Source organism: Kryptolebias marmoratus, linkage group LG11 (genome assembly GCF_001649575.2).
Source record: "Kryptolebias marmoratus isolate JLee-2015 linkage group LG11, ASM164957v2, whole genome shotgun sequence".
Lineage (NCBI taxonomy): Eukaryota > Metazoa > Chordata > Actinopteri > Cyprinodontiformes > Rivulidae > Kryptolebias > Kryptolebias marmoratus.
Window position 1 is genome coordinate 10,720,745 of NC_051440.1, and position 12,342 is coordinate 10,733,086.

At 39.3% G+C, this 12,342-nt stretch overlaps 1 protein-coding gene across 5 annotated transcripts in view; it reads left to right on the forward strand.

Annotated features, from left to right (window-relative positions):
• LOC108230130 (coiled-coil domain-containing protein 136) overlaps nt 1-7,263 on the forward strand; it is a 33,191-nt gene extending 25,928 nt beyond the window's left edge. For 3 of the 5 annotated variants that reach the window (XM_017406076.3, XM_017406073.3, XM_017406074.3), the window contains 5 exons: nt 450-567; nt 1,263-1,539; nt 1,649-1,780; nt 3,633-3,745; nt 5,349-7,263. In XM_017406076.3, the coding sequence (XP_017261565.1) occupies nt 450-567; nt 1,263-1,539; nt 1,649-1,780; nt 3,633-3,745; nt 5,349-5,361 (653 nt within the window). In that variant the 3' untranslated portion in view covers nt 5,362-7,263. The remainder of the gene's footprint in view (nt 1-449; nt 568-1,262; nt 1,540-1,648; nt 1,781-3,632; nt 3,746-5,348) is intronic. The other 2 variants (XR_003038735.2, XM_017406075.2) reach the window with 2 other exon arrangements.
• Nucleotides 7,264-12,342: the final 5,079 nt, after the last annotated feature.

Below are 12,342 nucleotides of genomic sequence, written 5' to 3' on the forward strand. Positions count from 1 at the left end.
AAAAAAAAAAAAAAAAAAAAAAAAATACAAACAAACAAAGTGATATATTATTTCCCAAAAGGAAGCAGTGCTTCAATAGTCTCAAAAGCATCATTTGTTTTCTGGGCTTTCTTTTTGACATATTTGCATAAAATCTGCCTCGTAGCTAATTTTTCGCGTTTTAAAACAGCAAGCGAGCAGCTGTCTTGCTCTACGCCGCATTTTGTGACAACTCAGAGCAAATTGGGTCTTTTGGGAGGATGGTTTAAAGAGACGAGAGGTAAAGCGGAATATATTTTAGACAGAAGCTGACAAAACAATCCTGCAGCGATGCTGAATATGAGAACAGAAATGTGTTTTCTTAGGGGGCAAAAACGGCACGTTTAATGTAGCAGCAGACATATGTGAAATACTAAATTTGTAAATAAAGAAATGTGAGCCTTTAGATATCTTCATCTGTGTTCTGTCAGGTGACGTGGACCTGCTGAAGGAGGAGTGCCGCATGCTGAGGGAGGAGTGTCAGACCCTGAAGGAGGACAACAGACGTCTCTCTGAGAGGCTGCAGCTGCTGCAGAGACAGAGGACATGGTGAGAGGTCAATGGCTGCTCACTCGTCAGCTGTGTTCATTTGATCGGCCGTGGAGGAGGCGGTTGGCGGTGGTGGTGGTGGTGGTGGTGGGTGGGTNATGGATGCCCCCTGGTGTACTGCCCCCTCCCCATCACAGCTGCATGTCAAGTAAAAAATACCTGCCACCTGTTTAATTACCGCAGTAAACATGTAACCTCATACAGCCGGCTCTTTACGGGCGCTGACATCTTTTGGGCTGAAATGATTTAGAGTTGTTTTAAAGGCCTTAAAGGCATTCCTGGGAAAAATCCATATCGCCCGCCGCCTTTCATGCCAGGGTTTTAAATCATCTTTATGTTGAGAAAATATGGAGTCAGAGCCGTTTTGGGCAAACCTCGAAATTAACGTTAGGCGCAATTCCCAGATACTGCGGTCAAATGATATGTTGTGAATGACACAGCAGCTACTTCCACACCAAATCTTACAGCCACTTTTGTGTTGGCTAAGGTCAATCAGCTGTGGCAGCCATCTTGAATAGGCAAGAGTTTCATGAAAATCATTCATGAGATATTTTGCTAACATACAAACACAGATTTTCACCTGTTGGGGATTTAGATGCATTTTTCATCAATTAAAAACAATGAAATGATAAAAACATGGAAGCTCTTGAAAGCATTTTGAGTCCTTTTTAAGCTTTCACCTCCACCCCCCGCAGCTCCAGCGTCTACCTGTCACTGAAAGAGGAAGACACGGTGGAGGGCACGGAGGCCGGGGAGACGAAGGCGGCCTCAGACGAGGAGATGACGGAGAGTTACATGACCATGGCTCAGTTTGAGAACCGTCACCTGGTGGACGCCTCCATCCAGAAGAACATCTCGTTCGACAGGAAGCCGGTGACGCCTACGAGCTGGAGCGGAGGCATCGGCGAGATCCTGTCTCTGAGAGACCAGCTGAAGCAGGCCGAAGAGAAGGCCTCCAAGGTTCAGAGAGAGGTAGGGGGCTAATACAGCTCAGTCTATACAGCTTGTATAGACTGGGACCCAAAATAATTCTTTTTAATCCAGACAATTAGGCTGAGTGTTTGAGGTTTGTGTCGTCCAGTGTGAAGGTTTGAAGATGGAGCTGCAGGAGCTGCAGATGCTGTACGACAGCAGTCAGAAGGAGAGGGCAGAGCTGGAGGAGGAGCTGCAGCGCTGCAAGGCAGAGCTGGAGAAGCTGTCAGGGGGGGCGCAGGTGAGAAACCACAGCCTTGATGGGACCAACGTTGTGATGATGTTAGGTTTAGACAAAGAATGCAACTTTAAATAACAAATTATAGGAACATCTTAGGAAGCTTAAAGTCTAGTAGTACTTATGTGTATTATTTTGTGACATGCATACTTAAAGAGATAGTTGAGATCATTTGATTTTGAGTTTTTGGGGCGATGTTATTAACAGTTAATATCTTACCTGCTGGAGATAGCTCGCTGTATGACATCTGTTTGGAGAAATTATTTATTATTGAGTATTTGCAAGCACAAAAAGTGGCAACATCAGCTAGCTATAGCACTTCTGCTGCAGCCCTGGGTAGTTCCTGCAGGAATATTATAATATTTCTGCCAGTTTATAAATGTAAAGGTTTATAAATTACTGTAGCATTTGCACGAACCACTATGAAATTTTTGATTTTGGAGTTGTTTTGAACAGATTACCTGATGACAGTCAGAATTAAACTCTTTTTCTACAAACTGATGTTATACAAAGCCCTATCTACAACAGGTAAGACAGTTGTTGGTAATAATCTTTCCACAGAGCTCCATTTGAAAAGATCTGAACAATCCCTTTAACATATTTTTGCAATCGTAATTAGTCATGATTAAAAAAAAAGCTCTTTCTTTGCAGTCACACTATCGACTAACACATACCGAACCTCACATTACACCTTGTTGGATTCTGTGTATGTTGCCCACTTTTTTCTGTGTGTCCCATATTGTAGTGGTACATGTGCTGATATGAGCTGACCTGGCCTGTCAGCTCATATCTGTATTTATTGTGTGGTTTGGGCTGGGGAACGTGTTCCCCCAACAGTGTCTGTGTCCTGACTTTCTCTGTGACAGTGGTGCCTAAATACTGTTGGTGGACAAAACCACAAATCTGCAGGAAAACATTCAGCTGTGAGAGAAATAACGGATACAGGGTTATTAAATGCAAACTTTAGAGAAATTATGCAGAATAAAGTTATTCATTTTGTAAGTTTATATATTATATTTAGAGTAAAAACTACTTAAAAGGTTAGCTAGCTGGATCAGCTTTGAGTTGCTGCATGATTTATTTAATTATCCTGACATCAAAATAGCTGTTCCTATTGTTTTCTGTGTGTTGCTTTCTAAAAACTTAGCTTGCAATGCACGGAAGCCGTAATAATCGGTGCTTTCATGTGCATCTTCCACGATGCAGATGGAATAATTCAATTATCAATCCCAAAAATGTGCTTCCATTTCGGACAAAGGTTGGCAAAAACAAACAATTCAGTCCAGAAGCAAACAAAAGAAGCAGAAAGGAAAAGTCTGGGTTTTGTCTACAACAGCCAGATGTGTCTGCGTCATGTCAAACTGTCCACCCCGTGCCTGTCTCTGACGCTGTCCTTGTTCTCTGAATGTCCATGACCTCTCAGCCTGTTGGGCGACAAATGTTGTCATAAAAACAAATGACCAGGATAATGAGGATAGAGAGAATTAACCGCCTTCATATGCTACATTCACGCCGTATGCCCCTTTTTTTTTCCTACTGTCACACGTCGACAACAAATGCCACACAATCCTGTGCACACATACTCACATTGATTTGATGTTTGTGTCATCAATAAGTTATTCATTGCTGTTAAATGGGAAATATAAACCACTTCATCACCTCCCTTCCCCCCGCGAACCACAGCCATAGATCACCTCCCGCTTTTAATTTATTGATTTTTACATTTTTTTCTGCTGCCTGTCGTTAAAGCTCCTTATATTTGCATTTGTTGTTTTTGCCTCTTCAGTTTATTCATTCATTCATTCATCCCCCTCATCCCCATGGTGTTTGTGTTTGTTTTTTGTTCCCTCCTCAGAGATTCATCCATCCGTCTGAGCACCCTGTTCTCTCCATCCCCTTCATAGGAATGATTATAATTGTGGCTGTGGTCTGGTGCTGGTTGTCGGAGCTGGCGTCCCAGAGAGCAAGGTATGGGAGGAACCTATCACTGTCTGATGCATGATGTACACATAACGAATCATTAGTTCATCCGAAACTACACAAAAAAAACATTTATGGAGCGATGCAGAGCTGCAGTTTTGATTTTATATTAGCTCAGGTTCTGGGGTGAGATAAAAACAGTGTTTCTGGGAGTTAATTAGTACACTAATACACTCTGTGTCTCCACGAACAAATTTTTTACGAGCAGCAAGCGGTTTAGTCAGGCACCAGAGATGCGTGGCGGCAAATTAATATTTAATTTCTGTTTCAAAAATAAAAACCTCTGAGTTCGAGCAGAAACAGTTAAACTCTTCCTGACGAACACACAACAATAATAATAATAATAAAAAAAGAAACATGTTTCTAATTATGAGGCTGAATGAAATTATTTAATTTCTACTCAGCAGATCACAAATGTTCACTGAACAAGAGAAAGAAATATTTTCTTCTGGGAAAAAAAAAGATAATATTATAAAACATAATTAAATATCTCCAGAGATAAATACGTATGTTGATAATCCTTTTTTCCTATATTTACAGGAAAGCTTTGAGGGCTCATTTTGATGATTTGGGACCATTTAAAGTTCAACCAAAAAGAAAATTTTCAGGAAATGAAGACAATATTCTAATGTGATTTTGTGTTTTTTTGTGAACACCTAGTGTACGTTAAAGGTCATCATGGTGGGACGGGTGGGCAGTTTGACAAATAACAATTTTTTAGGAAATATACTTCACTGTTTTCTTGATAGATTCAGTAATTATTTGCATGTATTTGTCCTGAAGCCTATAATATGAGCAATGTGAAAATGTGCAGTTGTGTAATTTAATTTTAGAGTTTTTAAAACATCATTTTCTCGTAGGTAATTTAATTTGCTTCAGGTTTGCTTTTCCTGGTTTGGTATGACAAGCTTAATTACTGCCTCTTTAGGATCCATCTGCACCGTCTTTATTTAAAACCACAAACACATTAATTTAATGTGTTTACATTGTTTCGAAAGATGCCAACCAACCACTCCTGGAACGAAAACCATTCAAATTATGACACACATCACTAAACTCTTATTAAACCCCTTTAAACTCTGAAATGTTCATTACTTTGAACACCAACAGTGTGAGATTTCAAGTTCACTTTGACAACTTTGGATTTCCACTACCTTATTCATTATTTTCTTTGCTAAAATAAGTATTACATGGATGTTTGTAACATCAAATATATTTGACTCTCAGAGGTTTATGTGCATCTTAAGCTCACAGATCAACATATTTTATCATGTTTGTGCAGCCTGCACACAAACAGAAATGCAATAACTCTTGATTGTGGTGGTATTGGGGAAGTAATAAGGTCTTTACCACAATCAGTGAGGAGAAAGGCAGCATTTAAATGCTGGGTATCAAGAAATACCTGCATGTAAGGCTTGTATTTAATAGGATTTTGGTTCAAACAAGCAGGCAGGTAACACTGTGAAGATCTGTGAGCTTCAGATTACTTAAAATGCGGCCCTTTGTCTTAAAAGACCTTGAATGATTCATCTGTGGAAGACGGAAAGCCACTTCAGACTCCTAATGCTGCTCTTTTCATGTGTTCCCTCAGGGGAGTGAGGTAGGTTGGAACTCCATTGTGACTCTTACTGCAGCCACAGCCCTGATCCTAGCCATGGCGAGCTTCCTGAGAGCCTTCGTCCGATGTTGACTGAGTGGGAAACAGCTGCGTGCGGACGGGCGTCTGCCTCGGGCCAGCCTCCGTCCTGCCCCGCCACATCCATAGACTAAACTGGAATTATTTAAACACGATACGACCCATGACAGCGTGGTAGAGAAGCCTGCGAACGGGAAGTTTTTGAGTCCGACGAGGCGGCACCAGAGGCGCACGCAGACTGAGAACGATGCAGACAGGAAGCTTCGATGATGATGAGCTGACCTGCAGCCCACATATGGAGTTATTACATCTAATAAATGTACGCTAGTGATGTGTCATTTTGTCTTCTGGGTCAACGAGTACAATCTTTTTCTCGTCTAACAATGTGACAAAATGAAGGTCTTACTTGTTAATACTCACTAAAGGGATTTAATTTAATGTAACCATTATTTATTTATCATATTTGTTGAACTTTTGCTTGGTATTAATGACAGACGTTCAGGCTGGACATTCAGTTTGCAGAAAATAAACCCATAAAACTCCAGATACTTCCATCAAATTAATAAAATCACAAACAAAAGTCACTCTGTAGGTTTTACTTTGATTTATATTCATTTGATTGTTAATTATTATTAATATGCTGTACTGTAAGCTCTGATGTAAGAAGTCAGCTCTTCTCTTAGTTAACTAACCTGCAGGAAAGTCTTTGTAACAACTTGCCTTCTCATTGTATCTTCAGTCTTTTTGTAAAAGTGATTTTTAACAACTCTGGGAGGAAGTCCTGGTCTAAACGAGCTCTGTTGTCATCTTCTCTTACATTTCAGCTTCATGTCAACAAGATTTGTTTTCTTTGTTGGGAATTAATTGGCTTGTTTTTTATTTGCTTTGTGTTTTCTGTTTTTTTTTCTTCCCAAGATGAATGTAGGAAAAGGTTCTTCAGCTTTCTAACGGTACAGCTCGAATATTAGTTTAAAAAAAAACAACCCAAAAAACAGCTTGACTGATACATATTTCCATTCACAGATAAATTAATTGAACCAGAATTTATGAACATGGTCGGTTTATGCGAGGGTAAGTAAAATATGTAAATAGGAAAGCGTCAGAAAACATATTTGTAAGCATTTTATGTACTGAAAAAAGTTTGTTTACATTTGTGAAATGTTCTTTTTTGTGACAATCTTTTGGAGCTAAGACAAGCATGCGAGAAAACACGTAGAAATACAATATTTATCTTGGTTCTGTGCTACTTTGTAATCCGTGTAAATAGACGTGACATATAGTATCTATGGGAGAGATAATGTTCTGAAATCCATTTGTACTAGCTTTGTAGAAAGTTTCTTCTATTTTGAGAGAGCGTTGTGTCTTTGATAGCCAAATTCTAAGATACGTATATTTTATTCAGTGGTGTTAGGAGCATTTGGAAGCATTTTCTGTACATCCCTCCTTCCCCTCATTCAAACCATTGCATGCATTTTAACTCTTTGCTGGAAAGCACAAAACCAACTCCTTTTTCCACTTTGTTGAGTTTCAGAAATGCACCGAAAACTCCTCCCCAGACATTTAGCATCCAACAGAACTTTAACAAGCGTTTCATCAAAAACGTTGAGGCCGTGCCAGAGGACTGCAGATGTCACTACTCGATCAAGTCGCGATAGAAACGTGAAGTCCTAATGAATATTGTGCAACTAAAGACATCTTGTCTTTACTCCTGAGTTTGTTTTATGAGTATAGTTTCGGAAGCCTCTATGTTGCGCTAGTTGCTTTACCTGTCGATCGCATCGTTGTTTTCAATATATTTGTGACTATTTTGTTACCCGGAGGTCTATTTTGCACTGCAAATGACTTGAGGAAATAAATATACCCAACCCAAGCGTGGCGTCTGAGAGCTTTCTTTTCCTGGGTGCTCGCCTCACCGGCGATCACAAGACTTAGGGTCTCTGGGAGACCCCATTCATGAAAACATTCGGCCTGAGTGAGGACCATCTCGTTGCTGGTGTTGTGTTACAGGGGTTGTATGGATATTAATAACCTTCCCTTCGGATTTGTGACATGATCTCACGGGCACCATTTCTTGGCAGTCGGCAGGAACTGGTGTGTCAACGTCGCTGATGAGGCCCCTAAAACAGCGCTCATTACTGCACTGCCACAGCTCATGGTTTACCAAGATTAGGTGCAGATAATGAACTGGAAGTATCTTGGTTGTGAAGCCTTGCATAAAAAATAAGCTTCACTTGGTAACCTTCTGCTACGCTGAAGCAAATTAGTTTCCCCAAGTCTGGAAATGCTCCCTTAGGATCCCGAATCAGGACTCATTCTGTGTCAGAGTTACAGCTGAAGGATTAAAATGTGTCTAAATGGCCTAATCAAATTGCCTTTGGCTTTAGCTCTATCTGTGCAGCAAATTCCCCCCAAATCCCTTCTTAAATATTTAATGTATTCAACTGACAGGCTAACAGGGAAAAAGCTAATTAAAAAAGGTGAAAAGCAGACTGTGAAAGCAGCCGTGGGCAGTCGACAGAGATAAAATGTCAACTGTCCAGGTCAACACATGTAGCTCCGTGACGTGCTTCTTGCTCCAGTTTAGTCACTCACACAAAATTTGTTACTTAAAAAGAAAAGAGTGATTCTAATCTTATTAAAAGTCCCACAAAAACTCTGCACTGTTATCACTTTTAGAGACAAAACATGTTGCTTTGGTTTTCCATAAATAAATAACATTTCTTGTATTAAAAATTGCAAAGCTAGATTTTTAATTAACTTAAGTTTTCTAATAATTTAATTCAAGCATTAACAGGTGCAACCTTGGTACACCGGACGCACCCGAGGAGACGCCTCCATGTTTTTTGTATATGTGAAGAGATGATGAATAAACGAGGTTTAAAACTTATTTTATTTATGCCAGCCCTACTTCTGTTGGTAGAACTGTATGATATAAGTGGAAAGAAAGTACAACACACCAAGAAACCCTTCTGGGGAGCTGATCACAGAGGGAGTCAAATGAAAAAGAAGTATAGCACACTTCAGCTCAATATGTAAATCAAGCGCTTTAATAATCAACCTTTCAGTCCTCGGCTTTCCTCGAGATTAGTATCTTGATTGGATATCTTATTAAGGCCACGCCCTGATGAAACTAATCACTTCCTCCCATTTGGATAAAAAAAAACCTTTCAGAAGACCTTTAACCGAGCTCGAGGACATTTAAAGTTTAATCTGTCTAGAAACTGGTGAAAAAAAAACACTACAGGAAGACCACATTTATATACATCTATAGAGAACAATCCAAATCAAAATGCTCTCACCACATGGACTAAATACAGTTGTTGATTTAATTTGTTATGTTTAGATATTTTACATTAAGTTATTTATGATCAGTTTGATTTTCTCAAATACAATAGTTACTTTTGGAAACATGAGTACTTTAGTACTTTGTAAATGTTTATATTTGTGGCTGCTTATTTCACTGATTTTAGATGATCTGAACCGTGGTGATGCTTATGATCAGAGAAACTCTGTCAATGTTTTTTTTTCTACCCCAATGGGGGGAAATGATGAGTCGACAATGAGTATAAGAAACCCACAGTGCCTCATTTTATTTGTAAACTCTTCCTGAGATGAGCTGGAGCTGGAGCTGGAGTGTGCCATACTTTTTAAAGAACCACAAGAGATAAAGTCTCGACAACACAACACTAGATAAAAGCAGTTTATTACATTTTGAAAATAAATCCTCAAAATGCAGGACTTCATAAGTAAAAGTATGGATTTTGGTGTTTTTCTTGTTTTTTTTTTAATTTTATGTTTGTTTTTGCTTTTCAGAAATTTTGTTGTGGGATGTTTTCTATAGCTGTTATACATTACGTCTCAGAGCCACGGTGGATTTTCCTTTGTTAAGATGTACTTCAGTGTCACTGAAGAATATTCTTGCAAGTGCTTCAGGTCTTACTGTCACTGCTCAGGATGTGTCATTAGTAAAAGTAGAAAGGTGAATACTCTGTCCTGAAGCCAGTTCTTTTTCACGAGGAAGCCTTCTGAAAGTCTGACTCAGTTCAGATGACTGGATAATCCCTGTTTAGATTAGTAAAAGTACATGTTAAGTAGTTTATTTTTGGTCTGTTTACTGCAAAATGGCTAAAAATAGTAAAGGAAAAAAACGAAACAAACAGCAAAATATTTAAAGTATCACCTGACACGGAGGGAGATTAACTTGGGGACACCCGCTGTGACCTGACAGAGTATCCTGAGAACGCCTCCTGCGTGTGTCACAGTTATTCTTACCTCCCACTTCTTCACCAGCGAAGTCAGCTGGTGTCAACGAGGGCTGAGTCACAACATCCTGACGAACACCAAAACCTGCAGCAAAGACGGTGTTGACCGCCTCTTCAAAGGGATCATTTTATCAGCCCGTACTACGGCACACAACTTCTGTCACTGACCACAGCTGGAGATGACATTACATTAAAATAAAACACTCTCATTTAAAACAGGAGCCAATTATAACTGGTAGGGAAAGCTTTTTTTTTTAGTTTTCTGACAATAATGAACAATTATAATAATAGCTTTTCTTATCTTGTGTACGCTGATGCCTCTAGCTCAGTTCAGTGAGAAACCATTGGCATACAAAAATAAAAATAAGTCAATAAATCAAATGCAATTCAAAGTGCAGGAGCCATCTTGTTTTTGATCTGAAAGGACCTTTACTTTAATCTTTATAATGAACAGCAACAACATTGATAACATCACATTAACATTATAATACAGGTATTGTATAATCGATTCCTGCTAATTTGAAATAATTGTGTATTTTTTGTATTTTTACAGAAATAGCAACTGGTAATATCCCCTTGTTCTTGACACAACAAAATAAAAAAAAGCTTGTTAAATGAAGGACAGCAGGCAGCAGTGACCAAGCCAAGTTGATAAATTTCAGGTGCAAAAAGAATAACGAGCAGTTTAAAGACTGAAGTTGTCAAATGTGAGTAAACTCATTCTCTAGAGTCAATTAATGTTATTTACACAGTTAATTAACATTGTTTGGTTTCACCATTTTTTATATTTTTTTCACATATTGGAACAAAGGTCCAGTGAGTTCAGAAATTCTGACCCAAAGTTTGGTCAAACCTTCACAACCTATGACCCAACAGCATTTAAATGAGGAAAAACAAATAATTACCTAATAAAAACCTAATTATTCTGTTTAGTATCATATTATGGCAGAACGGCGGAGCAGTGATTAGTGCTGTCGCCTAACAGCAAGAAGGTCGCAGATTCAAATTTGTAAAATTTCCTGTAAAATTAATACAGACCTCATTAATAAATGGCAATCTGTTAATTTGGATGCACATACAAAAAATAAAAATACTCCTTTACAAAATCTTTCCAAATTATGGCTGAAAAGACTAGTCCCTCCTGAAGCTGCTTCTGGTCGTTCATAAATTATCAATGAAGAAGTGAGTTTTCATTAATGAAGCCACCGTGGAACTGAGTGTAAGGACTGACGTGGAGCACTTTGAGCGCTACAAATAAAATATGTGTCTGACACCTCTCGTTCTAATCTTTTCATCTGTTATCACTACATCACTGTCTTATTGTTTCAGACATAGACTGTTACGGCCTTGTTGCTACCTTGTTTGGTGGCTTAGTGACGTGAAAGCAGCAGGCTGACTTCAAGCCTTCCATTCTGCCTCAATCCTTTCAGAAATCACACCGACAGCCTGATTTAAAATGTTTTGCGAAAGGAGCTGAAGGTAGAATCTCACTGGGCTGCAACTATTGGTGACAAATTGCAAACGGCAATCTCAAAAGAGTTTCCAAAAATGTCTCAGAATGTTTGCAGGGGTTCTCAGTTTTCTTTATGTGAGCTGTGGGGCTCTGCTCTTGCGTTTTTTGAACATGTTAAAAGAACTTGCAAGACAAATTATCTCTCAAAAGAGTCATTGTGAGCATCTGGAGCTGTATTTTTGTCAATATGTATGCAACTCCTGGCAAATTTTAGATCAAAGTTTGTTGAGGGGGTTGTGCAAATGTGCCGTTTGGTGTGATTCCAAGTAAAACTTTGTGTCTTTTTTCACAATTTCGTGTCTCCAACTAGAGCCCAATAGTCGAGGCCCTACGAGATACTACCTTTAAGTTGGACAATAGGTTTCTGATGAGTAGAACATTAGTGTGTGTGTGTGTTTTATGTACAGCCAGTGTGGATATTTTGGGAACATGATTGTAGTGAACAGGAGGATAAAAGTTTTGTTCAGCGTCAAATTTCAAGAGCCTCAAATGCAAAGTTGACCTGGCAAACCACACCTTATAAACAAAAAAAAACAACAACTGGCACTTGTCCAGCTATCCATTAGCCTAGCCTGGATGAAGACTTATGCCTCTTTCTTCATACTCCTCTGTGCTCTCTGACTGATGTTACTTCTGATAAAGTACTAACTATTGACAGAAAATCACTTAAAAACAACTAGACTATCCCTTTAATGAATCTGAGTGAGGTGAGAGCCCTGTAAAGGCCAGGAGTGGCCTGCGGGCCATCAGTTGATGATCACTTATGCAGGCTAAAACCTCATCTCTTAAGCCTTCTTGAGAAAAGTGACCTTTGACTGTCTGCACATCATTCATTTCACACTGCAGTGACAAACCAAACACATGTCGCTTCACACAGTGACCTCGGCCTGGTAAAATGTTTGTGGCCTTAATGGAAAGTTTTCAAGTTTAAAACATACTTGTAGACAATTTTTTAAAAAAATCTGTAACTCAGTGAGACTCGCTGCTCCTTCTTTTCTTAGTTCAGTTGTTCATCCACTTGGACCCCTGGCAGTATGACACACATTCACAACAACCGGTCCGTCCCAGTCCCCCTCCCTCCCTCCCTCCCTCCCTCCCTTCTGTCGCCCAAATAGGAGCTCCTAAAAATAAGGTGCATGCCACAACTGTTGCGCTGCTCGGAGTCTGACCAATC